Source organism: Papilio xuthus, unplaced genomic scaffold (assembly GCF_000836235.2).
Source record: "Papilio xuthus unplaced genomic scaffold, Pxut_1.1 DF829129.1, whole genome shotgun sequence".
In the NCBI taxonomy this organism is placed as follows: Eukaryota; Metazoa; Arthropoda; class Insecta; order Lepidoptera; family Papilionidae; genus Papilio; species Papilio xuthus.
This window is the reverse complement of record NW_013529520.1, coordinates 2,318,456-2,342,039: the sequence shown is the minus strand read 5'-3', so window position 1 is coordinate 2,342,039 and position 23,584 is coordinate 2,318,456. Positions and strand designations below refer to the sequence as shown.

The 23,584-nt window shown below is 31.8% G+C and overlaps 3 protein-coding genes across 6 annotated transcripts; all 3 read left to right on the top strand.

Annotated features, from left to right (window-relative positions):
* Positions 1-341: 341 nt before the first annotated feature.
* LOC106120412 (uncharacterized) lies at positions 342-2,554 on the top strand. Its single transcript, XM_013315763.1, has 2 exons — positions 342-857; positions 1,507-2,554. The coding sequence occupies exons 1-2, from the start codon at positions 354-356 to the stop codon at positions 1,717-1,719; spliced, it is 717 nt and encodes a 238-aa protein (XP_013171217.1). The 5' UTR covers positions 342-353; the 3' UTR covers positions 1,720-2,554.
* Positions 2,555-3,195: 641 nt separating this feature from the next.
* Positions 3,196-6,853, top strand: LOC106120422 (uncharacterized). Of its 2 annotated transcripts, NM_001312771.1 has the most exon segments (4): positions 3,234-3,341; positions 3,519-3,584; positions 4,271-4,886; positions 5,048-5,162. In NM_001312771.1, a coding segment is annotated over 1 exon segment (615 nt). In that variant the 5' UTR covers positions 3,234-3,341; positions 3,519-3,584; the 3' UTR covers position 4,886; positions 5,048-5,162.
* Positions 6,854-10,017: 3,164 nt separating this feature from the next.
* Positions 10,018-13,058, top strand: LOC106121327 (uncharacterized). Of its 3 annotated transcripts, XM_013316967.1 has the most exons (4): positions 10,683-11,022; positions 11,770-12,243; positions 12,283-12,631; positions 12,887-13,058. In XM_013316967.1, exons 2-3 carry the CDS (start codon positions 11,770-11,772, stop codon positions 12,625-12,627), a joined length of 819 nt encoding a protein of 272 aa, XP_013172421.1. In that variant the 5' UTR covers positions 10,683-11,022; the 3' UTR covers positions 12,628-12,631; positions 12,887-13,058. The 3 variants fall into 3 exon arrangements, with proteins under 3 accessions (XP_013172413.1, XP_013172421.1, XP_013172404.1); XM_013316959.1 differs by lacking the exon at positions 10,683-11,022 and adding an exon at positions 10,018-10,124 and having other exon boundaries at positions 11,770-12,631; XM_013316950.1 differs by having other exon boundaries at positions 10,690-11,022; positions 11,770-12,631.
* Positions 13,059-23,584: the final 10,526 nt, after the last annotated feature.

The window sequence follows — 23,584 nt, the reverse complement described above, 5'->3', positions numbered from 1 at the left end:
ACGTCTACAAAATACTGATTTATTTATTGCTCAACAACTAGCGAAAAGTATTCCTTAAAATACTGCACGCTGATAATTTCTTCTAATGACGAATTAGAAAAATATGTTTTTAAAATATCAATTAGTCCTGGGATAAAGATTGATAACAGCGCAAATAAAAACGTAATCATTGTTAAACTCAATAGTAGATGAAAATGTATAAATTCTAGTAGTTTTTTTGTTATGCTAATAATTTTACTGATTAAAATGCATAACAATTTTTTAAAACAAAACAAGTTCCGAATTTCTGTAAGTAAAAGAAGGGGCACTAAAAGTAAGGAACAGGTACATTATAAAAACACTTATAATTTCAGATGAAATCAATACTACTAATTGGCTTCTTTGTACATTTGTTAATGATGAGTAAAGCGGACTACAGCACAAAACATGCAAGACACAGCAATATCCGTAACACACACGAAAGACGAGGGCGACAAAATTACTGGCAACCAACAAATTATAGAACTTACGAGCCCAATTATCAACATTACTATCCCGGATTTAACAACGCTAACCGACAAGAAGCACTAACAGCAGAAATCATAAACTTACTCCGTGAATTAAAAGATTTATCAGCACAGAGGCAAAGGCAAAACTACCAACCAATCTACGTACCATATCCTATACCAATGTCTATTCCTTTATCTAGTCACGAGAAACCAAAAGTTGTAACAAACAAACCGATACCAGCGTTCCCTAGTAGAATTAATTTCCCTGATGACGAAAAGGAATACATGAGACCAATAATGTTGAAGCCAGTGACGGAAGCGCCCTTTACAACAACCACTAGGAAGACAAGTGACTCTGAAAGTGCTATTGTGAGTACACTAATTACTATACTTCTATTCAAATATCTAAGAGGCTCAAGGTCATACGCGCGCCGAGTAGTACTTAGTTGTATAGTTATAAACGTCGAGCAAAACCTACTGTTTGTCTGTATTAGAACATGTTCATATTACCTTGTTGAATTGCTAATATCATAACTAACATTTAACCGACAACTTTCAGTTTCATAGTAACTTGATATAACATGTTAAACTTCCTGTACCGGTTACAGTCAATATTGTATTCGATATCAAAATACCGATAATGGTTCTACGTCACTTACCGTGAGTTTCTGAGTCCAAAACATATTGTTAACTAAGTTTTTCCAGACACTAACCGGGATGACAATGTGTTTTATACGAGTACAGAGATATTGGTCTCAGAAACCAACGGTTAGTTATGAGGGTAAGATATTTAGAAATAAGTTAATGCTCTGGTGACGTTGCATTGTTTGTAAGACTTGAGTTAGAATCCTAATCGTAGGAATATCTGAGTACTTTTAGTTTTTTTATGCTATTTAAATGTTTAAGGAAGATTTTTAAAATATTATTTCCTTATAATATTATTCACGTCATTATGGATTTCTGCTTTATTAGCGTTCATCATGCATTCTGACTAACGTACAATTTTCATATTTTTCAGGTATTCAGAGTTGAAAGTCAGAACGATATCAGGGAACCTTCAAAGTGCGAGGCTGCTATTTTAGTTTGCTGTAGGTTCTCACAGGCGGTTCAAGTAAAGACGTGTTTCTCTGAATATGGTTGTAGTAAAACGTATTCTACAAAACTTGCATGCGAGAAAAAAGCTATACAAACTGTTATTCAAAGATTCGCCGACTCATTTGGACCAAAATAATTTAATAATATCTTAAATATTAATGGAAATGAGATACGCAACAAGTTGATACGTAATGTGAGAATAGAAAAACAATTTTTGATTATAAACATTTTAAATTACGTCAAAAAGGACAATGAGAAATTTTAAAAGAAATTGAAAAGGAGAGACAGTTGGAAAAAGTAACGACAAAAATATAATACAAAAAAAGATAAAGTCAAAGATGTGCCTGAAGTCAACCAACCTGCACTAGGCCAGTGTAGTTGACTGAGGTTTACCCCTAAAATATTAGGGTAGGTTTGACTGCCTTGTTAGGAACGTGTATGAACTCGCAACGAGATGTATTACATTGATGTATGTACATATATGGATGGCGATGCGATTAGTTTGAAGGAGATTGGAAATACCCACGTTTTATTTATCCAACGATTCCACAAGAGGAAAAATATTCAACGGTTGAAGTCGCTTAACACGTGTTAAATATTTATAATATAAATTGCTGCGTAGATTTTTAGACGCAATACGAAGATAATATGTAATGTAATTTTATAGTATCAGTTAAACGTCATCAGTTTAATGTGGGTTTACACTGCTGAAATACCTTTTTCAAAAACAGGGATAACAATGTTTTTGAACAGATGTTCATGCATTAGAAAGTCAGCGTGTAATGATGACGTATCATTAACCAATATTTTAACGAAAGGCAAAATTTTATCGATCGATCGAAATTAGTGTTGTGTGGCGGCACTACTGCTTACTTCACATTACCACCAGTGATGTCACGCAGAGAGCTTACTAAAAGTAGACAACTCATATCTTTAAAGTAAATAAATAAAAGTTTTATGCAATATTTCAATTTATTTTTTTATTTTTACCTATTTGTTAAGAATAATTGATGAAATAAATATATTTATTTTTAATATTCTAGGCTAAAAATATAATCTCTAATCATTCTTTTTAGCAATCCAACTAGAAATTGCGGAGAGTAACAGAAACAAAAAGATTTTTAAATTGTTTTTTTTTCAACAAAGTGTATAAACGTTTCGGCTCGCTAAGCACAAGGTCATACCGAGTTCATTACTGTACTAAGCAACAAATTTTGGCCCCTGCTCGAATATACTTTGTTACGAATGACATAAGGATTTTTTTTTAATATCGTATGTTTTAAAACAACCGTTATTGGAAAGGAAGCTTTCATCATCGGCCCATTTACGGCCCTACTAAAGGGCTCGGAGTCTACCTAAATTAATTTTTGGTTCTTTAATGGATACAAAGTGGAACGAACCAATATAAAACTACATATGTAAGGAAACGTGTAAATATTTTTAATGAAAGTGACACACAATTAAATCCATTTTAATTTTATAAAAAAGAGAAAAGTTTTTTCGAACCGTTTTAATCACTTTGGTGAAATAAACATTGACAAAAATCTGATGACATAAAAAGTACTGTCACGTTGCTTGCAGTTCGCGTGGTCACATAATTGCTATTCAGTATTTTTATTCACACTTTAGTAGCGAGTTGTACGTTCCGAAGGAAGGACGCATGTTGAACACCTTTCACATTACCAGATAAAGAAAGTTTTATTTAGTTACTTTGTGAATCAATATATAATTTGGAGAGCAACTGAAGAATTGATTAAGGTATGTATCTTATATATGTAATATAGTTTCTATTTATTTACAACACTCCATAACATATTTAAACCGGTTTTAATGTGTTCATAATATACGATAAGTCATCAAGTTTGTTTGGATATTACTTGCAAAGATCTTTATAAGTCTGTAGAAAATGAGAACACACTAAAATTATTCCTACAGCCGCTTACGAGAGAAAGTTGTGACGCATTTCGGTGACAAAGGAATTCATTCAATTTGGAAGGGAAGGTACAACAATTCCTTGATTATTTTATTATTATTAATTTAATTATAAATTTTATTATTATACATTTGTAGTGAAAGTAAGTCATAGAATATATAGTGATTGTTATGAGACGGTTAAAAAAATATAACGATTTAGGAATCATGGTGCCAGTTTCCGATGAATCCCGCAAATTGGTGGTCAATTTCCGGGATCGCCAAAAAATGTAACCTTGATAGCTATCATCCACAATTACTCATATGCTTTACACCCACATGTCCTACCTAACTAAAATCATGTAAAGCCTTATATGTAGCGAACACGTAAACTTAAATATAAATCCAATCGAACTGGATAAAAAAGAGTTCAAGGAATATACATAATTTTTTTTAAATCGCCATACTATTAACAATCAAGAGAAATCGCTTAATAATATAATTTAATAAGTATTTATTAATCGGATAATATAATATTCTTAACGTAATAAATATTAATAAATTTATCATCAGAACAAATAATAAAATATTATTTTAGTTACATAAAAAAAAACTATTCTTAATTTTACTTTTATTGTTTGGTCAGATTTAAAAAAAAAACGGAAAAATTTATAAACTTCTCGACAAACATTTAAGGTCACTTTAAAAGTAATGAATTCCTGACATTTGTGAAATAATATAAATTGTATTATAATATGAAATTCATTAAATTACAGATGGCGATGATCCTGAAATTGTTATATTTATCGATAAGCATCTTAGCTGTGTCAAGCAATCCATATAAAAGTGATGACAGAACAACGACACAAATAGCATTAAATATACGTCCATTAAAGGAAACAGTTGAATCCAATACAATATCTCAAAGTCAAGTGAAATACTCAGAAACACAGAACAATATAATAAATCAGAAAAATAAAGACACATTGTTACATAATATATGGAATTTAATTGAAAAAGCGGGCAATAATTTGTCATTAAAGCCATCAAATCCACAATTATTTAGTATGTTGACCATTTTGATATTTCACACATATCAACATTCGGAACCTAATAAACATCCAGAAGTAGTAATCACAGAAGAAACAACCACAAAAGCAGTGACTACGACCTCAAGAGTCGCGACCACAAACAAGATACCAACCACTACAGAAACACTATCCAGTAGCCCAAAAGCTATATCTACTACTGAACAATATTATGACTATGAAGATGATACTGGCAGGCCAATAAAGTTCGTAGACACAAAACCATTCGACATTGGAGGAAAAGATAAATTATCCAGAAAAATGCCAGAAGTTGAACATGGCAGTCACCAATATGCGACGTAACGTGAGTTATTTTTTATACTGTAAAATAATATTTCAAGCTCAAATTATTTTTGTGTTATAAATTTTACGAAATTTCGTCTTTCCTTATTTTGTCACTTTACTAATTTTTTTTATGGAACACGACTTTTAAATTTTAATATTAATTAATAATTTATATTTCAGAATACATTGCAGTATTATATTATAATTATTAAAAAGATGTAGAAAAAAATATGTTGAAGACTACATTAACGAATTTGGTTTGTATTTTGATACGAAATGTTATATCATTAAATTATTAAAATTAGTTTTGTAAGGAAATATAAACTCAATATAAATACTACACCAAAGATCTCATTGCGATATTTTCATTGTTTTCTATCCAATCGATTTACAAATAACCTTCATAATAGGCATATTTACGACCTTATCTTAGAAAAAATATACATTTGTATAATACGATAAAAATAGAGGTTAGAGGTTTTCGATAGATAGCATACTTGGGTTTTTTTTTATTTCAAAGCGTTGTGGTAAAGCCGGTAAAGTTTTTTTTTGATAAAGATACCATCCCCTACTAGTCTAAGTATTTTTCGAGTAGGAAATTTTCATTTTACTTGCACGTATTTTTGACAAATCTCAAAAATGTATGTTTAATATTGTGTTAAAAAGTTTTTATTGCATGTCCCCTACTTTCGAAGTTTTAATAGTAACTCGATTTCGGATAAATTACTGGGGTTTCTGAATATTGAGAAATTGGTTGATTAAACATGCCCATACTAATGTTTAGGTTTTAAAGTTAATGTACAATGGGTATTAATTTCTTTGGCGTTTTTCCTTTCTTACAGTTATGTTTTGCTAAACTGAAAAGTTAAACACTGCTCTTGGTCTACTTTAATTTACTAATTCTTTATCACAAATTATTAAATAAAAAAAATTATTTATTTATTTAATAAGGCAGAAACAGTTAATAACTTCATTTCACTTTAATTGATTTCACTTTATTAAATGCAGTTTGCATCTCCTTACTACTTATAAAGTTCATTCGCCATTTAAAAATATAAACCAGTTATTCAAGCATGGTATTGAAAATATTTCGAGAACACGTTCCCATACAAAAAGCGATTACTTGTTAGAATGTTGTTCTTTATAAAGCTGACTGTTACTCACATTTCCTGTACAATGTTTAATGTAACATCAAAATAATGTTTTGGTCAAATTAATTTCAATATGCATCTCAACAAACAACTAAATCTTTACTAATATTTCTTGTATTATTCCAACTAAGCTTGTGCTAGTTTACGGCAATAGTAGAATGGATTCGAACTCTCGACCAAGTGGTTATGAATCCGTAGCCTTAACCATTAGGCTATTGGCGCTCTACAATCGAATATCAACCAATGAGCGACCACTAGGATGTAGTGAAAATATTTATTAATCACAGGAATTACCAGACTGAACATCTGTGCGGGTACTTATCTTATCAAACACGTTCGAGGTGCCTTTAATTGTTTGTTTTGTTAAAGTAAATGTTTTATATCTATATTTTTTTTAATCATAAGGTAGCAAACAAGCGAGCGATCACCCTAAATCGCTGAAATAGCGAAGCGACCGTTGGCCAGACATATACGTTGCCTATATTTAATCAACGCAGGAGAATATGCACAGACAGAGATAATTTTTCCCTTTCTATACATCCTCAACCGGATTTTTTCCGGAATCTTTCTTTATAAGAAAAATGATGCGTAGGGAAAGAAGATTAAAAATAGACCTCCGGGACGCAGAGTCATTAGACGTAACGTGGATTTGCATCCACCTTACGTCAGTGTTCTGTGTGGTCGTGGTATTGCACCGGGCGAACTAGCCAATTCGAGCGAAGATGTTAAAGCGGGCTCTAGCACTGTTAAATCCGTATCTATGTAGATCAGTATATATTTATGTTAATGTTTGTAAAATTGTTTTATCACTCAATATTATAAAACTGTATCCATGATCTTGGTTATTTCAATAATTTTTAGGGTTCCGTACCTCATAGGAAAAAAACGGAATCCTTATGGGATCACTTTGTTGTCCGTCCGTCTATCAAGACCCTTTTTCTCAAAAACGCGTGAAGGTATCAAGCTGGAATTTATTTTTCTAGATGACGTATTTTTCTGTAAGTTGAAATTACAATTCAAATGAAGTTTATAGGGAGTCCGGAAACTACATGATTTTATAAAACTAAACTTTAGCGTTATTGTGTATATTTCTAAAGATTAAAATTATTTCTAATAAGAACTCCGGATTACATAATGGAAAATGTTAATAAATTGTATAATGGATTAAACACAAGGGTTTATATTATAAATAAGGTAATTATTTGACCGCACATTTAATGATAAATGATGATTTAATCGTTTGAGAAAATAATCAACGCTTCTCATTAATTCGTCTGCGTCAAATAAATAGAACTGATATTTAAAAATCTTTGCTGTTTTAGTTACATAATAAAAATGTAGAGTTCGCTAAAATCGCATTCTCAGAATACATCTGATGTTAGGTAAATATTTACTACAAGTTTTCAGTACCTTAACCGATAAACACGTGCGTCGAATTTATTTGACCAAGATCCAACATTTTTTTCTATCTATCTATCTAATAATTTATAAAACATGTAAATTAAAAAAATGTTTTTTTCATCGAAACCCTCTTATTGAGAATAGTTTTCAGAATTTTAATATCAAATCACAGCATTCTTTTCTTTTAAGATTTATTATATAATCTATGCATTTTAATTGATTCGTACATTTAACGTCTTTAAAAGAAGTCAAGAAACCTATAACGCAACACTACAGTACAAGTGCATGAGTTCACAGAACTGCGTCGCTGTCGAGAATATTTCCTATCAAAGAAGGGTATGATAGGGGCGTTTCCATGACGTCACTGTTTATTTTAAACTAAACAAGAATGAAATAAATCCCACCAGGAAGATTCAGACGCGAAGTACGGGAATACCTACACACAGAGAGGTATTACGACAGGAAAAAGATTAGACGCGTTACTTTAAAAATATTTATAAACTAACTAGCTGTCGCCTGCGACTCCGTCCGCGTGGGATTAAAAATAGATGTTGGCCGATTCTCAGACCTACTCAATATGCTCAGAAAATTTCATGAGAATCGGTCAAGCCGTTTCCGAGGAGTATGGGAACGAAAATTGTGACACGAGGATTTTATATATAAGACATTAAAATTGCGAAAGTTTGAATGGATGTTTGTTACGATACCGGCTAAACGGTTCTGGAATAACATATATTAGCGGCTTTCCTTTTATCTTAGAAAATTAATATTTCTCATGGGATTGGTTCTTTTGTTTTCCACATAGAACTCAACAACGAATTTTTTTTATTCACGAAGACGAAGTTGAGCGAATTATTTTATCTATTTTAAAATAATTGATCGATTTCATTTGAGAAATTGTCGTATAAAAATATTGTTATGTCTGTTTTGCCAAAGTTAATGAAGGGGATTATTTTATGTTTTATAAAGGGATATTGGTGTTAATGAAGCCAGGAAAACTAACCTAATAAGAAATCGGAAACTGGCTCATAAAACGAAACAGATTCTTGCAAACAAAGCTTAAGATAAAAGCAAAAACTGCTTGCTTGCTTTACCTATATTGCAGAAATAAAAAATATATATTACACTAATAAAATAAATAGCTACAAGTTAGTACTATTGACTCTTACGTTTAAGAAGAATTAATTTAGAAATGTTAATTTACATACAGATGCTTGGATATTTTTAACATTTATTGTACAGAAAATCTCTTTGCAACATGATGTCGGCAGGAGAACAATTTGCTCGATCGTAAAATTTCATTGCCGCGCATTTACAACATTAAATTACAAAGATTTTCTGTTAGAGCAACACACGATTCGCAGTACTATATACGCGTAACATAATTGCAATAGTAATTTTAACAAAACCATTATGAGTTCATGTACTGTTGCAATGTGAAAGATAAAAATAAACACAAGAAATTAACTGAGAAATGAGAAGTATAAATAAACAAATAAAATTCATTTTTACACCGATTAGACACACGCATACGTTGAGACTCCAATATCGCACCTGTGGGGCTAGATAAAGTGCATTCGCGAAGCGATTCCATTACGAACTTCAAAAATGTATAGAACGGACAATAAATCACGTGATTTTTTTTTATATCATAAGGTGGCAAACGAGCGAACGGCCACCTAAAATCGCTGATATAGCGAAGTGACCGTTGCCCATAGACATACGCCATTGCATATGCGTTGCCTACCTTTAATCGACCGACCTCTCATCCGAAAAGTCCACTTCCACTTCCCATCCTTTCCTTATAAGAAAAAGGGTGGGAAGGGAAAGGGATAAGGCCTTCGGGACGCACACTCATTAGACGAAACGCGGAATTGCTTCCACTTCACGCCTGTCTTCTGTGTGGTCGTGGTATTTCACCGGGCGAACCGGGCCAATTCGTGCGAAGATGTTAAAGCGGGCTCTACCACTGTCAAAAATCAATGTGATTGTTGCGCATCAGTTCAATATATTTTTGAAAAGTCATGGAACTTCGGTGCGAATGCACTTTGTCTACCCCTCTGTGTTACAACAATTTTGCAGTAACCTTTTAATAAGTTGAAAGGGTGCTGATGCCTTACCTTAATGGACAGGGTAGGGGACTACCACCGTTGTCAAACTACAGTAACTCTTGAATAATAGTTTAATTCGTTTCAAATTCTATTAAAAGTATATAAGGATGTCCTAGTAGAATGTAGATGTTCTCGTGAGGCACTATCATGTTTTTGTCACGTTTGTTACGTACTTGGTATTTCCCAGCATCTGGCATGTGTTATATCGCTTCTTCTATTATCACTTTAAATGTCAAAGGTCGGAGCAGAGTACGGTGATAAAAATATTATAGTCGCACATTTCTGTGCACAATAACGCATGTGAGTACCTGAAATATTTAATCTGTATAATTTCCAAAATATCCAAAAAAAATATTCTTAAAACCAGCAATAAATATTACCACATTTTTTATAATACTATAATACTTCTACTAAAAATAAAGACAGATAAATAGTGAAATTAAATATTTTTCTATCCAAACGAACATTGTTTAGATGCGTTGCTCATAACGAATATCTAATTTTTGAAGTTGTCTTTCTGTTAGGCCCCAAGTCAATTTGTTCCAGCAGTCTCCAAAACGGCTGGGCCGATCCGGGCTGCATTTTGGCGGGAAGGTAAGCTAATATATGCGGTAATACTATAAGGTACTCTTTTCGCGCTGATGCATCATCAAAAATATTAAAACTTATTTCAGTATGCATAATCAATAGAATAATTACATAGAAAAAAAAATCTACTATTTTATAATAATTTCCAAAACCTTAAACTACTACCTAAATAAATACCTCTGTAAACGTTATGTACACCAATATTTACATATGTATAAGACCTAATACTATTTAATTGATAAGTTGTATGTGTGTTATATATATGTTGTGGTTGTGCTTAATTAAATAAAAAAAATGCATCTTAATATTATGATTTCAATACCGGTAATTAAAATGTAGTTATTTCGTTTTATAGAATTTCAAGCCTTTTCCATAGGGGGAACATTCTTCAACGCTCACTTAGTGCGAAATAGTGGCCGACAAATGTTTAATTTCTTCACAGATTGAATGTTATGTTGCTTTTTGTACGTAGGTCCTTACGTTTCTTGGGTACGAAGGGACATTGACTTGAATAATAGAGCTATCATTTTTATAAAATACATAGTTAAAAGCTTAGTTTTAAAATATGCTTATTTTTGATAGTAAACTACGAACAAAAACGTGCATTTAAGTTTGATGTAACTGGTTTTCAAATTATATGTGAAAACGTACAGCCATTAGCAACTAACAAAAATATCCAATTGTTTGCTTCGTTCTTAGTTTACGAAGACTTTAGTAACGTGAGAAACGTTTGTGTAGACACACGTATCATGAAGCGCGAATAGTCTGTTTCACATCTTGATTATTAAAATCATAAAGTTCTTAAAGTGCATTCTTTTCTTAGTCATGTGTACAATAAGGTGATACTTAAGAAATATTTATTTCAACGGGAGTCAATTACAATATAGAAGAAGATACGATTAAGGTACGTTAATTCGGTTAGTTTATTACAGAATGAAGGTTAAAACCATCTTGTTAGACTAGACGTAATCTGACAGTAACCATACATAATTCAACGTACAATGTGCTTAGAGTTAAAGACATATATATATATATATTATTTCGACCATTTGGTGACTTACATACACAAAATATTAATAATCTTAAGTACACCAGCAATCTTACTAATATTATAAATGCGAATGATTGGATGGATGTTTATTTGAAGGCATCTTCAAAACGGTTGAACGGATCTAGCTTAAATTCGGAATAGATGTAGAACATAGTCTGGAAGAACACATAGGCCTTATTAAGTTTTATCTTAATTCCGTGCGGTTTAATTATTAGTTTAAAACCCCAATGTTGCTTAATGCGAATGATTAGTCTCATTATTTTCTGTTACTAATTTATAATTTGTGGAAAGAAGCAAAAAAGCCCGACCTATCTTCATTACAAGTTTAACTTGTTTGATCCATTGACCTCTCTGTTTATATTGTATTGTAAATCAATTAAATCTTCAGTAGTTGCAGCAAATAACATAATTGAGCACTACTCTCATGACATACTTGTATAAATCATACGAAATTCATAAATGAATTGCAGAAATTCATTCAAAATATCAATACCTGTCTCCTAATTGTAGAATTAAACCACTACAGTGTATTTTATAAGGCTATAATATTATTCAAAGCCACCTTTCAAAGATGTAATGTTTATTTTTTCAAACTTACAGATGGAGCAACTTACCAGGTTCTTGTGCTTCACGTTGTGTGCCTTCGTAGTGACTTGTAAGTCGAAACATGTAGAGAAAACGTGGCAAGCAGTTAATGATGACCATGTAGTAACAATAACTGTATCTAACCGACAACAGATAAACAGTTATGCAAATTTTCAAACGTTTGAGAGTGCTTTTGACTATAACAGAGACTATATTGACAAACAGTTGTGCAGGCTCATGGAAAACTTGTTTAATCGGGGCGATCTATTTACGAGAATATCATCTCCAAATTTCTTCCCATATTATTTTATATTCCCTAAATTTTTCAATAGGATTAATGGTTTTTATGTACCTAATAATCTTAATCCTAATATGTTCCAAACTTCTACAGTACCCACATCTATTAAAATATCTAATAAAGTAAATCAATTATCTACAAAAAGACCCCAAATAAGTGGGACCAGACAATTATCTACACAAAGACCCCAAATAAGTGGGACCAGACAATTATCTACACAAAGACCCGAAATAAGTGGGACAAGACAATTCCATGTTCCCATTATTCCAACATTAAAGTCTAGAAATATTGTGAACCAAGATTCTACAACCCCGCCGCCGATACCAGAAATCAAAATAAGTACAACTACTAATATAAATACTGAAAGTCCAACAACAACTACAGCCGAGCTACAAGAAGTTAGCACAACTCAAGCACAAGAGAACGAAAAAGGACAGTTTTTCGATGACGAAGATGATACAACAAGGCCGATTACCTTTCGTGATACAAAATCATCGAAAAGTGATCGTGGATTAGATAAGAAATTCAGGAAGATGCCTGAAGTAGAACATGGAAGTGTGCAAGCTGGGATTTAAACAAGTAGGTCAAAAATTTTATAAGCCCTATTAATTTTATTCTTTATTAGTAAATGTTGAATCTATTGATATATGAAAGTTCGTAACTTAATAAGAGTAGAATAGCATAAAATACATTAAGCTAGTTTTGTAATCCTATAGATTTAAATTAAACTTTTTAAATTACGTTTATAAATTACTTTATTATGCCACAATTGATTCTCCTCATCACTCCTTTTTTGTTTTTTGTTTTAATTAACCAACCTTTGTTTTCTTCCAGCTACGATGGAGAAGCTAAAAAAATAGCTGAGTGAAAATATCAACCGAAAGTGTACACTTAAAGTTTAAAAGCCGACAAAGACTGTTTATTATTTTTATTGTTATTGTACTTTTCCTACGATTCAATTGTTCTATTTTTTTGCATTTATGGATCCTCGCAATAAATTATTATAAATTATTTTGATTGTTATGTGCGTTCCTCCTCTAACAATGTTTATCGGCAGCGGTAATTTCACTATTTTGAAGAATTTTAGTGGCCGCGTCCTCAAAACCTGTAAGTTATGCATTTTTTAAATTAAACAAAGATAGAATATTCGTAAGAGTTAATTTTATAACTATTGTATAATAGCACTAGCTATTGCACGCGACTCCGTTCGCAAGAAAAATTACAACGAGACAAAAACGTAATACGTTGCCAATGTGGTCTTCCAGAATATGTTCTTCGTCTGAGCCAAATTTCAATCATGATCCGTTCAGTCGTTCCGGAGCTTCCTTCTAAGAAACATCCATCCATTCATCTATCTAAACTTTTACATTTATAATATTAGGAATATAGACTTGCAGATAGGTCATGACTTCTTCACCTACATTACCGATTGTACACTGATCCTAGTGTAATTTCAACTGATAAAAGAAACCCACCGACATAATTAAAAAAATCAAGACTTATCAATGATCGGATCAATACCTGCTCACGAACTTGAAAAACCCTGATCGTGTCTTTTAACCAATAATAACCATTTAGATTTTGTAAGATATGCTGTACTATAATTATAGACTATTTAAGACTACTTTAAAAATGATAGGCTTTTTTTGATAAAGGTAACTACTTCATATATTTTACTTCTTAATAAAGTTGAACGAATTTGTAAACTTCAATACAATTTACTTGATTGGGAATTTCCAAACAACTTTGAATTTTTATATTTTATGTGCTTAATATCCATATTAACATATCAGGATTTCGGTCCAGATTGTTGGCTAAAATACGAGTAGATTGGCTAATATCAAGATAGGGTTGACCCTAGCTAAGCCTTGAGGCTTATAGTTTTTATTTAGATTCATCAATAAAGTTTGAAGGTTAGAACGTGAATATTGTTTTTGTATTTTTATTCGATTATACTTTATTGTAGAAATATGTCTAATCAAAAACAAGATCAGTATCCCAAACAATATATATTCTATTTTATTAAAAATGTAATAATAAGATTGTTCCGCATAAACTCAAAAACTCTTTCAATAACATAAACAAGTAAGTTGGGGGCTAGTTGCTAGTCTACTAATAATATAAATAGGAAATATTTGATTGTTTCTTTGTTTGCATTGAATAGGTTCCGAAACCACTCAAAGAATTTGAAAAAAAAACTTTAATTATTGGAATGCTAAAGTTTAACTGGTGACACGAATTATAGTTTTGTTACTAAGCTTTTTAATTCCACGAGGTCAGAGCGAGGCAACTACTAGTATAGCATAATTTTGAAAGACGAGATTATTGAAAAGAATACTGCATTAGTAAGCAGCACTACTATTATTCCAACGCACATTTACGGCCAAAAAGTACTATTACAATTTATCAGTACTATGTGTTATTATTCTGTTCTGCTCACGTGTTATACTAGTGTAATTATGTAAATACAATATTGCCAAGTTATTATTTTCTTGTGTGCAGGCGGAAATCCCAAGATTAGGTCTCCGAATGCATCATAACCACATCTCCGCATAAATGCAAGATTAATCGCCGAGCGTTATGCTAGTTTCACACAAGGGAACAACAATGAGGAAGTGCAGGACATTGCAGTACTGGTATTGTTGCAATGTAGTCTTCGTGTCAGAATAGTACTGTCGAGACAGTAAGTCAAGCAATAGTTGTACTGTTTTTACATTTTATTCTACGTAACTGCTTTGTTGTCTGAAACTAGCATAATGGTTGCGTACAATTGATTAATGGATACGTTATTGGACGTAAATGTAATAAAATTACTATAAAATTACTCGGAGATGACTTGTATGTTTTTTTTTTTAAATTGAGTAAGCTAGCTCTTGATCACGACCCCACCAGTGGGGATCGGAAGTTTCGTCAGTTCTATACATTTATGAAGTTCATTATCGAATCGCTTCGAAGCGAATGCATTTTGTCTAACCCTGTTGATGTTCAGTGATGATATGGTCGATTTTTAATCCCCTTAATAGCATATTTATAGCTTAACATTTTGTTCACTAGGTACTTAGAAAAACTAAACTGGTGTTGCATTTGTATACTATGAAATCATATATGTATCTCTGACTGTTCAATTAGAATTACTAGCCGGATGTCAATGATGACACAAGCATTTTTATTCGATTATACTTTGTATGTATACATTTAACACTTAGATGTCATGTCTAAGTTTCTTTGTAATAAGTTATCTACAGTATGTGGTAATTTTTAACTTAAATAAAAATAAAACATACAGGTTTTAAATTCGACACGAATAATATTCCAAATTACAGTAAAGAATTAACTATAATTATGTTGCAAATAATTAAAAATTATACTTCAAGTTAACAAATCAAAAGCTCAAGCAATTTTACGTTATCCATATCAATAAAACCTATAATAGTTATAAAGAATGAATGGGTATCAAAGAGCAATTCTAATCTAAAAATGACGATGTTCAACAAACCACGATGACGTCAAGGAATTTCCAAGTTTTTTTGGAATTCTTATAAAAACCATTGATCGTGATTATCGCGTAATCGTTTTTTCAGTAAATGTAACCGATGCGCAATAAATGTATAGAATACTAGCCGTCGCCTGCGACTCCATTAGAGCGGAATTAAAATAAAACTTAATTAGCTTATGTGTTCTTTCAGACTATGTTCTATATGTATACCAAATTTCATCGAGATCTGTTAAGCGATTCTGGAGATACTTTCAAACAAACATGAATCCATCTAAATATTCGCATTTATAATATTAGTAAGATTGTTAGAATATTTATGTACTTTTATATGAAACCAAAGTATAGAAATTCATGTAATTACATTTACAGACAATTTACACAAAATTTACAGACTGATCGTGGTCATCAAGTAAGTGCCAAGACCCGTTTCACTAGCCTCCAGTCCTTCCGAACTACACCAGTATTCTTTACGCTCATACACTACTGACCTGGTCTGTCCATCTCATGGAGGCTCAACATTTACATATATCATCAAATAATACTTAAATATCTGTGGTAACTTCGGTGGTTCAGGGGTCAATCACTTGATTTGCGACCAGCAGGTCCTGGGTTCGAATCCCTTCATGTACCAATGTGTTTTTCGATTTTCGATTGACATATGTACATTTATCCGAAGTTATTATGGTGAAGGAAAACATCGTGATGCAACCTGCACATATCTGAGAAGAAATTCAAAGATATGTGTGAAGTCAACCAACCCGCACTGGGCCAGCGTGGTTGACTAAGGCCAGTCACCCCTAACTTAGGATAGGCTCCTAGCCCCTCGGTGGGAACGTATAGTGAGCTGATGATGATTTTTGGTAATGTATTTATTCTGTCAATCGATCTTTGATACCAAGGCATTAGTCCATCTATGCCCCCAGATATGTAACCCATAGTGCGATTGTACTAAATAGGATAATACTTGGACATCTATTACCCTATGGGTCATATTTAACGTAAAATAGAAAGACTGACCCATTCTAAGAACCGATTGCGACAAAATTAATAAATTATAATAAAATAAATTCTCCAAATTCAATTTTTTTTCGGTTTTCTCAATAAGTTATTTCACAATTGTACGACTTCTAGTAAGAATCTGAGTCAAGTTCCGAGAACACGTGGAAAAAACATTGAATAAAGGCAATGTATGTAAAGTAACATTCAGTTGAACAAGTATTGAATACTTGAACGGACGTTTCTAAATTAAGATTAAACGTTTATAGGTTAATTTTTAATTTGTAAGTTTAATTTGTGCGTAATTTGTGAAGTGACTTCGTATTTTTCAAAGTAAGTTACATTTTGTGTTACCGTAGTTAAATTATTCTGTTTTAGTTGTATTGTAGTTGTGTTTTGTTTTGTTTTTTTTCCTCAACGATAAACAAAAGTTGAAACTAATTGGTATACAAGTTTTTTTGCAGTATTCATACCAGCTAACGTTTTTATCTGAATATAAATTAATATGGGTTATTTTAACTTAACTTTAGCTAATTAACCTCTATATACGTAAGAAGAGACTAGGAAATAAATAAATAAAATTTATTAGGAATAGGTTACAAACATCGCAACTAAACAATTTTCATGGGTCAAGGATAGGCTAAAAACCAATTTTAAAATAAATATATAAACTGATTTCTATGATTTTCATACTAGCTACTAGCAAGTCTGTGATTTTTAATTTTATCTAACATTTTTTTTTCCGTCAGCTTTGTGATAAAGATTTTAAGACAAAAAAGACATAATATTATATTATAAATGAATTAAGATGTTTAGTGCATTTTTGTCGTATATTTCATCGTCAGCAGTTAATCAATAATAAAGTCAAAAAAAAACATTCAGATAAGTTGCTCAATGACAAAAGAAAATCAATTAAAAATACAAATTAAATTAATTGATAGTTAATAAAACAATTGTAAACATTCGTTACAGATGCTGTCCCAACTACTGACGTTGTTTCTAATCATAACAATATTCTCTAAAGCTGGCAGCCGAGAAATCGGAAAAGAAAAACTAAATAGTGACGTGCAGTCCCAAGGGCGACTAACAGTAGATGAACTATCATATATACTTAGTACGAGGAATGGCGAAGACGTAAATCCACCGAAAACTATCTCCCCTTGCGCCAGTGCAATTTTAACCTGCTGCAATGAAAAAGTGATGAATCCATATTGTTCCGAGAGATTGCAATGCGGAGCATTTTTCTTTGACGATAATCCCTGTGAAGATAAGTTCGTTATAGACGCTTTAAAAGCGGCGAGGGCTTTTTACGAACAATTGAACAGCGTTTAACTTTGAATACAAAAATAAATCAATATGATACAGTGATTTTTACAAAATAACTAAGGAAGGAAAGACTGCACATAATTCAAATATATTAAGCGTTATTTAAGAATGTATTTTAATTAAAGGCTGTTAATATTTGAGTTACTTTACCTGTTTGTATAAATTAAAGTACAAAAATATATTATAGTAAAATATGTTTTTTTCCTAAATATGTTTTCAATTAACATATCTGTTATTATAACTACGGATTTATCAATAGCACAGTTTAATTTAAACGTAGATTTTACTTTTTTTTAAACCAATTTCTGTTATAACACAGCCTAACAAAGGATAGTATCTGTTCTTGATGCGAAATAAATTTTTTTATTTATTTATTTAACAATACAATTTTGAATACAAATAAATATATATTTAACGCTAAATAAACCTCATTGGTAAATTACAGGTGCAAATTACCAACGTCGAATGCCAATTCTAAAGCCATGTAAAGCCCAGCCCACTCGAATTGCAAATTCGACACAATACTACGACATATTATAATAACATTTTCATTGCAACATTAGTATTATCTACAATGTTTTTAGAATTATTCCCCAACTATTTCTTTAGTAATTTATTATTTTTCTTAATAAAATTATTCTTCGGTCTTCTTTTGCGCTATTCGTATTTCATTCGATCAACATTTTACGTATGTATTTATTACATATTTTCCTCTCTTGCAAAACCAGTTTCGTCATTGTCATTGCAAAAACACAAAGGACGTCGACTTCAAAAGGAAAATATGCATTTATAGTCCGATAACCTTTACAATATGCGAAGGTAAACTTCATTTCTTCTCCGGAAATGTTGCTGGTTTTACTCATCTTTATTTACAGGCAGGTAAGTATTTTTTAGCGGTTGTCAATATCAATCAATTTAATTATTGCTCGCTTATTCTATATCCACAGAAAACATAATTTATTGCAACGTCCTCGTGGTCAATAATTAACCTTATAAAATTTAATAGCAAATAATAGATTTTATAACAGTTTCATATAACCTCCTTATTTTTGAAGTCGGCTAAAAATATGTAAAATATAAACGAGATACTAAGTTCAACAATCAATATTATGAATTACACTTTATTAAATAAGGAAGTTTTTTTTAAATTATAAATAAACAAATCTTATTCTGGCATACACGAGTATACTTATTTGTCTGAGCGTATCTCAAGTTATATCCTACTTAATAAAGTAAGAGTGTTTCCAAAGATCAAGTGATTGAAACGGGATATCTCTTACTTAAGCTAGCGCTTACAAACTTTGGTTACATGGTCCAGAAAATAGACTAGACTAGATAGTTCTCCTTAATTTAAACTTCAAAAACTGTCAAAAATTAAATAATGGTACATTTTACATAACATTTTTGTAAAGTTTGTAAAAACAGATTCAAAAAGTAAGAAAACTGCTACCAGAGAGAGGAGACTTGTATAAACTCTAAGCTAAATAAATTAAAAAATTGCAAGACTATTTTCTAATCTGTCTCCCTAACAGCAGATAAATATAATATGCCAGTCGCCATGGCGACGCCGAGTAATTTACTGTAGTCATCCAGGAAACCTAAATCAACTTGAACTTTATTTAAGTTTTTACTTGCTGCCTGTATAAATGTTACTGTAACTTTACATAAAGATAAAAAATTGGAAATGTAAATGATAAATTGTAATGCTATATTTTTATATTTCTACGAATTCTCCACCAAAGGACTATTGCTTGAATTGCGAGCAAATGTCCCGGTAAATCGATTGACATCTCGCAATTAATTCCACTTGACTTAAAATGAAAGGGCCGTAGAATTTCCCCTGAAATTGTGTACAATCTAATACAATATTTTCAACCTTATTTATTAATATTGCTTTCGATTTCAACACATTATTAATATGAATACATTACAAATAAATGGTAATCACTCACACGTGTAATCTATCACTAATTTCTAGATTTTAGACCTCTTTAAGCGTTAGCCTTAAGAATATAAAAATTTCAGCTTGATACCTTCACGCGTTTTTGAGAAAAAGAGTCTTGACAGACAGACGGACGGACAACAAAGTGATCCTATAAGGGTTCCGTTTTTTTCTTATGAAGTACGGAACCCTAAAAATTCAAATATCTCGATAAGTTAACGCTAAGTAATAAACTGACACAATACTGTACACCTGGGATCGTTTTATTACTCAGTAAAATAAAATACGTACTGTTTATCAACCTTTCCTTTATTTTAATAGCCACAATAAAGAAGGTTTGATGGAAACGGAGTCTTACGGAAATTGCTAGCGCAGAATAATGGTGCTCTCTGAATTAAGACAGTATCATTTTTCCGTTAAAATATGTGTCCTATACAAATACCAGATCGTCGGTGGCTCAGGGGTCAAGCACTTGACTTGCAATCTGCATGTCAAGTGATGGGAAGATTTACATATGTACATTTATCCGACGTTCTTACGGTGAAGGAAAATGGGGACATAAACGTAGACATTTTAGTAAGGCTAGTGTTACGTTGGATATTCTTCCTAACAATATATAACTTATGTAGATTCAGTTCTCTATGGTATGATATTTTAAAACACTAATACGCCTTTACAAGCTACTTCAAAGATCATGACAATTACTACATCAGCTAGTGCGAATATTAGAAATTATTTTTCTATTTACTTACCCAATTTTAATCAAAACATGTAGCCCTACAACTCACCATCCGGAGACAACGCTCATTTTTCTTCCTATTGCCATGACAGGAACAAATTACTTAGCTTGTTTGACGAGGTATGAATATTAATTTAATTTAAACAAGTTTTAGTAATGTACAAAAAGTTCTATTATATTTATACTAATTATTTGTAATATTTATAGTTTATCTTAAAAATGTATACTTCATTGTTTATTGTATTTTTTATTATTATAAGCTCTCACTCCCGTTTATCTAAGTAAACAGGAATCACGTTTTCAGGTCTACACCCATATCATGTACGCCATTATCACTCATTTTTTTATTTAATTTTAATTATCAATATATTTTCAACATGTTTATCACCACTCTATTTAATTTTAAAATAAATAAAAAGCCATAATATTTCCTTTAAGAATGCAATTCTAAAGTTCATTCCATCTTTTTGCCTTTAGTTTGCATTTTAGATCTGTAAAATGGGATTGCATTGGGCGATGGAGTCGGCAGGGACCTCGATATATGGAGTTCAATTTATTTTTAATTTCCTATTCGCTAGCAAATGAAACCTCTTTATTGATCTTATAGTAGCTTATTCTACTGGTACTATGTACGTAAGATCCACTTTTGTATTGGATAAGTTTATGGGCAGCGCTCGATGACCTGGCGAATTCAGGTGGCTATTTGGTCGTTTTGCACCTTATAGTATAGAAAAAAAACTAGGACAAAACGTGATGTGCCGATCGCACATAGAGTGGGATTATCATCAGCTCACTAAACGTCCCCACCGAGGGGCTCGGAGCCTACCCTAAGTTAAAGATGATTACCCTAAGTTAAGAGTGGGATAACTGATGACAATTATTGTGGTAACTACGGAATCAATGTAAGTCCTTAAAAGCCTAAGTTCAATCTAACTTAACCGACCTTTTTGAAATAGGCTTAGTTTGGGTATATCACAAAATTTGTTTCTACGACGCGACGTTTAAGTCCACCCAACCTTTATTAGAAAGTAATCTTATATCGTTTACTCGACAGATTTCGTAAACAAAATAAGGACCCCGTCCTTCGCATACAATTTTGTACTTAGTTGAAAATAATGTGAACAAAACATATAATATTAACCGTCTTAAATGTCAGATTATATATCCTACATGACTTATCATTGGTTTCTGAAACCAAAATTCCTGTATAAAACATATCGTCATCCCTCATATTTACAAAACAGAGATAACAATATTTTTATACAAGGATCGACCTCAGAAACCAACGATTATAGGCAAACATAATTATAAATTCTGTCGAAGTTACGAAATACTTAGTTTGGAAGCTAATATGAAAAAGGTATAGAAAATTAGGCTAAGAAAATTGTACTTTTTTATTCTATCTTATATTATATAAAATATTTATGAGAAAAGCTTAGAAAAACAAAAAAAAACTTATAAGCATATTTTTCCTCTGCAATTTTAGTATAGGTGCCGTATCACGCAATTTGTTTCCTTTCCTTACAATATTAGCTGCGTGGCAATCTATTTCACTAAACCTCTGCGGAATATTGAGGATAAAATCCTAAGGCTACGCATATAGAATACTAGAGAAAAAATTTTTTACTCACTCTGCCTTTTATTATAAACACAAAATAGAAAAAGCTTCGAATCAGAAAATAAAGGTAAAAGAATCACACATAAGAGCTGTTATCTCTGTTAAAGTTAACTCTTAACATTAACTACTTACATTTCTGTGAGTCTGTCTTGTGGGGAGACTTCTTCTCGCGCACCATCTTGTGTTAGTCGGTAAGAGGTTTGCGGGGTTCGCGGGAGAGAGGAGTAGCTGAGGTTGCGAAGCTATCGGCCGCTGCTCTCGCTACTCAAACCCAATGTAATCATCGGCTTGTTCCAGATACCTGCAAAAATATTACCAAGTTATTACTTTTGGAGTTGATCAAAATCTTTATAAAGCAAGTCCTCATCCACCAGAAGTTGGATGACAATGATAAGAATCGCAAGGATTCATTTTTAGGGTTCCGTACTTCGAAAGGAAAAAAAACAGAACCCTTATAGGATCTTTTTGTTGTTTTAATTAAGTAATGATGAAAAACTTGAATGACAATCATTCGAAATTTATAAAAAAATAATATTATATTTATTTAAAAAAAATCGCTATACAGATTGTCCAGTCACATAGTGTAAATGTTCGAACAGTATTTACTCGAGGGCTGTTAGGATTATTGGAGCGAGAAAATTCATTAACCTTCCGGAAAAACGATCAAAGCAATTTAGAGCACATTAGGTCGTTGTAGCGACGGCGCAGGCTTGAGCCAGGACATAGTAACGTGGAAAACGGGTCACATCGAACACTTTACATCTGCACATTGATATTACATAACATGTACAAAAAAAAATATTATCCAATTACTATCGGAAATTTTCTTTTCGTCCATTTGGCAGTAACTTTAGGCTTGAAAAATCTGAAGTGGTCAGATTAGATAACACGATTGACAAAAATTAAATAATGTACGAATATAATATAAAAATGTTGTGTTTACTTAAATACAAAGTTTAGATTTTATTATTTAAAAAAATGCAACTGTCCGCGAATTAAAGGCATATTAAATTTAATATTCTTGCCATAGACTCTAATCCAGGTTGACGTATTGTAAACGAGCAGATTAGCGCTATTAATGCTTCGATCTGCCACTTATTATCCATGAAGACCTGTATTCAAGTTATCTCTGTTTTCTCAAAGACGATGAGAGAGATGGCAATATATTATATACAAGTTTTTAACAGCGGAAACGAACGGTAGCAATAGCAACAGAGCAATTAGGGCCTTTGTACACAAGGAAACGTAAATCTTCGAATTGTGGGAATCACATCTCAAAATTTGCAGCTACTTTTGTCGACCTCATGACGACCTTTACAAACAGCGACAGTGACAGCTTTGGCGACGAAAAAACAAAATATCGTGTATCTGTTTAAGAACCTTTATGACATATAGGTTAGCAAATAAAATCGCCG

Excerpts from the sequence above, each read along its gene's own strand:
- LOC106121327 (XM_013316959.1), top strand. The coding sequence starts at position 11,770 with ATGGAGCAACTTACCAGGTTCTTGTGCTTCACGTTGTGTGCCTTCGTA.
- LOC106120422 (XM_013315773.1), top strand. The coding sequence starts at position 4,271 with ATGGCGATGATCCTGAAATTGTTATATTTATCGATAAGCATCTTAGCT.
- LOC106120412 (XM_013315763.1), top strand. The coding sequence starts at position 354 with ATGAAATCAATACTACTAATTGGCTTCTTTGTACATTTGTTAATGATG. Across the intron at positions 858-1,506 it reads GTGACTCTGAAAGTGCTATT|GTATTCAGAGTTGAAAGTCA; the intron begins GTGAGTACACTA and ends CATATTTTTCAG.